This window comes from Phytophthora infestans, genomic scaffold, assembly GCF_000142945.1.
Source record: "Phytophthora infestans T30-4 supercont1.7 genomic scaffold, whole genome shotgun sequence".
Classification (NCBI taxonomy): Eukaryota; Oomycota; class Peronosporomycetes; order Peronosporales; family Peronosporaceae; genus Phytophthora; species Phytophthora infestans.
Genome location: NW_003303752.1, coordinates 3,195,212 through 3,200,425, shown reverse-complemented (window position 1 = coordinate 3,200,425; position 5,214 = coordinate 3,195,212). Strand labels below are relative to the sequence as shown.

Below are 5,214 nucleotides of genomic sequence, written 5' to 3'. Positions count from 1 at the left end.
AGCGGTGTTGATTTTCGCCGGGCGATTCGGCTTATTCTCCTGTTCGATTTTCAAACGGCAGTCGGCCAAAACGCAGAGCTATACTACCGGTACGACCACATGCCGCGAGCAAAGTCCGCGTTCACATTACCACAATTTGTGTTTATTCGAACCTATTTTATTCTCTTCGTCATTCGGTTATAAAGATGAATAAACGCACCAATGTTCGCGGCTCGTGTTGTTTTCTACAGGAGTTGCTCAAGATCCACGGGCTTGAACACACCCTTCGATTTCTCCACAAACACCACACCTTGCTCTATGATAATCTGGTGCTCTCCGAACGTGTAGACTTGCTGTCCGTCGTGTACGCCCTTCGGCATAAAAGTCAAATTGTGACTTATTGCCACGTTTTCAATGACGTCCTTCAGACTGACGCTGCGTGAGGACATTGTTCGCGGCGACTTCTTCTCCTCTCGCACCGGTGGCTCTTCTGTATCTTCCTCTCGCGCCAATGCCAGTGCATCTTGGTAGCCCCGGGCGGCGCTGCCATTCAGTTCTGGCACTAGTGGTCTACTATCAGCTGGGACGCCAAACAACTCGGTCGCAGCGTGGAGAAGCACAAGCGCTCCGTGGAAATGCACCACAAGCCGTTCATTAGTTGCTAATTTGTTCTTCTCAAAAAGCAACTTCCATCCGCAATACCATTTCTCCAGTTCAGCCAGATCTGGCGAGCCGCTGACCCACTTATGAAGAACCTTGAGCCACTTTGGGAAGAACTCGCCTTCCAATAGCGCAATGAACTGACGATGGGGAAGATGATCTTTCCATGCCAACACCCATGTCAAAGCCTCCAATGACTGATTCTCCGGGTTAATCTCAAATTCGCGATGTAAGCACCGGATCAGTTTCCGTACAATATGCCGATGAGTGAACTTGCCATACTCACGCTCACCCCAGAGTTCTCTCCACGGAGACAAGACAGCAAGTACGGACAAATCTGAAGGATGCCACTGATTTAAGGCACTTGCAAGAGCCAACCGGATGTCAGGGTACAGAGACTTCATCGCATAACCGACGTAGGGTAACCAAGGAAGCAACCACTCGTGAATAAGAATCGTATCCGACCGAGGATCCCAGCGATGGCATTCTTTCTTCAGTCGAGCAAGCACCAACTGATCCAGAAACGCATCTTCAAACTCATCCGACAAATGTGGTCTGAACTTCAGGTATAGATCGACACACTCAGCTGGGGCGGACTTTGCGTGCCAATCCACATTCACACACTGCACCATGGCAGGCCACAAGGTCTCTTCCAAAATGAAATTGTATAGATCGTCTCCTTCGGCCACGGTCTTCTCGCGGATAACGGGAAGCACACTCCTGGATTCGGTCGCATCCTTTGCTGTTCTATTGCTCGGTAACTCTGTCAGAAAGGCTTGGACTAGCTGGAATTGAAGCACGACACGATCACTTGATGCTTGATCGAGTAGCTTTGATTCCGTCAATAACATTCGAAGCGGAGGCATGCAGATAGACGGCACGAGTTGCTGAAGCTTGTGTGCTTCGAACACCAGTGGGAAACTCCGACGTACAGTGCGCAGATGTGATACTATAGGCTCCACTGATTGCATCTCAAGTGCTTTCTCGCGTAGAGTGTCCAGTGCCTTCATTTGTTCCACCATGGCTTGCATGTGCTGCAGTCGCACATCATCCACATCCAGTTGAGCTTTAATCAGCTGGGCTTCCTTCTTCATCCCAACAAGACTCTCTTTGTTACTGTCGATCTTTTGAGTCAAGTCGTAAATCTTGCCTTCGGCGAGGTTCACCACCATCCGAACGTTGTAAATCAACTCGTCACCAAGTTTCGGCTTCGCAGCTTCGACGCGCTGTGGATCCACATCGTACACAGCCGCCACGTCGGACAGAACACGCACAGAAGGGCCTCTCATATCCAGGATAGTGTCGTTTCTCTTGTGTTTCTTCAAGTCATGAGCTTCCTGCGTCAAGTCAGCCGCTCGCTTGTGTTTCCTGCGTCCTGTCACCACCTTCCTCTTTCTCCATAACGAATCGTCCTCTACAACACCTCCAGCCTGTTTATCTGTGTCATCATCTTCCACAGTCTCTCCTTTCAGTTCTTTCTGTAATTTCCTGTTTTGTTTGAGGTTGCTGGCCTCCACGAAGTCACCATAGCCCATACCCATTTGGGTTGGACGCTTTTTGACCTCAATGGTGGCCGATACACCGTCTTCCTTCTTGCCTAGACGACCTTTGAAGCCCATTTTGGCCAGCATTTTAGTACCGAAGCCTGTTGTGTGTTTCTCCCAGCCATAAGTCTTGGTTTTGACCGGTCTAGAGGGTACTGCATCCTGTGTATCAGCCCCAAGACCTAATCCAGTTCCAGAACTCGGGCGGAAACCCAGACCTGACGTAAAACTAGACGCGGATGCCAGATCTGGCCCTGAATTGGATCCGAATCCAAGCCCAGAGGCTCGTGGCATCTCGTCCGCGTCTTGAGTCGAGCCTGTCGGGGCCATCTCTTGACGCCTTCTCCTGGCTGCTGACTCCATCGGATTTGAGTCAAGACTGATGTCGTCTGTAGAGGAGTCTCCCTGTGTAGTCTTTAGATCGTGGTCTTGAGCCTCCTCTCTGACTTCTTTGCGGAACATGCGCGCGAAATCGGCGTTGCTCATGCCACCATCGGAACTTGCCATTATTGCGAATGAGTTGTGTGCGACTTGTGTACAGAGATTACCACCTTACGTATCCAATTGTAAGATGTGACGTATCCATCTCTTGGCCCTGAACTACCGGTATTAATAGCCAACCGGATCTGACGGGAAAATGTCCAAAGAAGGTAAATACAGTCGTGCACCTCCAATTCGGCAGGGCGGACCATATCAACAGTGCCAGGGCATAAGTACACAACGTAAAGCAAAAAACAAACGCAAATCCAGTGCACTGATACGTTTTTTGTTAATTCAGTACTAAATTTACGTTTAGTTTTGAGACGATGCCTGGGTGGCACCAACAGTTTCTAATATAATAGTCTTTGCAGATATGTTGTTCCAGCCTTCAGACAACCACTTCATGGCGGAGTAAACGTCGACCGGCGCTTTACAGCTTGGGGGGCTTAAAGCGCTCCGTTTATCAACGAGCAAGTATGGAGTGAGAGCATGCAGGATCTGACTTGTGCTAAAAAAGTTAGGGACATGTAGGAGGAAGGGCGATGTCCCATTGTCTTTGGCGGTAAAAAAGTATAGTGTGTGTTTGTATGAAGACGTCCGATCCAAAATTTAAAATCAGATCGATGCGGCGTGTCATCTCTCCGCGAGGAGGGGAAAATCATTGAGGTTAATTGCTAAGGTGGTGATGGGCAAAGGTAATTGCGCATCCGATTCGCGTAATCATAAAATCTGGCAGGGTATCGACTGATACCGGTGCCGAATTGGAGGTGCACGTGGGCAATCAGACTGAAGCAGCCAACATACCGGTCCACGGAATCCGGGATCCCGTGGACCGGGTATCCGTGACGGATACCAGCGATTGTGGCAACAGCCTCATCGCACTTAAAAGAGTTTTGGCCTTTTTTCAAGGGCAAGAAAGCTGACTCCACAAATACCGGTAGGTACTCTCTACCGATATTTGTGTCGAGCATCATGTTCTTACTTAGGTAGTACTGTACTAAAAATGTGTTCTGTAACAATATACGGCTTTAATCAAATATTCTACAGCGTGAGTAATTGTGGTTAGATCGATAAGGTGTAAAAACACTACCCACAATTAAAATAGTTGTGTGAGAATATTTTTGTACAATCGTAGCGAAAGCGCAAAGATTATAATCTGCTCCGAGTAGCGTAAATATAAACTAGTCGAGCGCCGCCGCTACGCGGCGGTAGTTTGGGTTTAATTCTATTTGTTTCTGTCCGCCTCCGCTACGCTTCAAGGCTATGTGCCTAAATCGAGTTTTTATAAATCTGGGTATAATTTAGATTACCAGGCACGAAATGATTTTAAGCAGTCTTTAGTAAGCCATGCAATTATTTATACGAAAGACTGAGCCCCCAGCATCTAGCCTACCCGATTAAAATAAGATTTCTAATAGTCTTGATACAATATCTTTAATTTTGTTGGCTATCACTGTATATTCATCTTCCACCTGCACTTTAAATAAACACTTTTACAAACGCTACACATTTGTTTTATTTAGCGTCGTGCTCGATGTCACGGGCCGTTTCTGAGCCGCTATAAAGCTTAGCTCATATCAACGCAAAAGATAGTAATGGCCTGTCCAGCTTGCACTAATTACACGCTTGCACTGCCCGTTTAAGCTTGTAAGTAACTAAAGGTTGATTACTTCTCATACCAACCTCAATGAAAGCTAAAACATTTTCAAATCGAAATATTTTTAATGCATGCAGCGTTCCTTTGTGCTGATTCAGAATTAGTCATTAGACACTCAAGTCTGTGCCAGTTATGATTAAATCATTCGGACAAATGTGTCGCAAGACGCCTTGCTGCTGCTGCTGTTGTTGTTGTTGTTGTTGTTAACGGTAGTATTTTTTATTTGAGAGTTTAATGATGCTTTCAGGATGGTTAAACGCTATTTAGGCCTCAAGTTTATTAACGTTTCTTAATGGGGTCTACTTAACCAACTATAATTTACACCTCTCGTGTTTTGTTGTTGTCTTGGCGCTCCGTTTAAAATCGTATCATACGCCCTTGTCGGCAACACGTCCGCCGGTTAAGTAGTATCGAATTTTGCTGTCTAAAAAACGCTTAGAAACAATGGTCAAGTAGTAATTGTCATCAGCACATATAAGTTCTTTTGCTCAATAAACATATCTATCTTTGTGGCTCAAGCGACAACGTTTATTGGCACAGCGTTCTTCTTACGGCCAGCCCTTACGGCCGGCTACTGGTGTACTTGTAACTTGTACGATTTAGCAATACCTCATAGAAACCCTCAGATTACTTATTAATGTTAATATTTTTACAGCAAAACAAATGTAGTTATCATTTTAGTCATTGTAACTCGCAGAAACTACTGAGTACAGAGTATTACGCGTATTAATAGTATGTCCTCGAAAACATGCGTTCCTACGAGCACCTTGAAGTATTGGAAGCAAGCCCTCAGTTTAGCACTCGAATATTAAAAACAACATGCATTATCAAAATAGTAAATACGATCCCGCCTTCGAATAATGGTGCAAATCTCCATATGTGCTCTGTGAGCCA

General features: G+C 46.1%; 1 protein-coding gene across 1 annotated transcript; it reads right to left on the bottom strand.

The window, feature by feature from the left end:
* Positions 1–224: 224 nt before the first annotated feature.
* On the bottom strand, positions 225–2,690 carry PITG_05433 (STIP-like protein; the record flags this gene model as incomplete). The annotated part of the gene is made up of 2 exons (XM_002999034.1): positions 225–2,562; positions 2,644–2,690. 2 exons carry the CDS (start codon positions 2,688–2,690, stop codon positions 225–227), a joined length of 2,385 nt encoding a protein of 794 aa, XP_002999080.1.
* Positions 2,691–5,214: the final 2,524 nt, after the last annotated feature.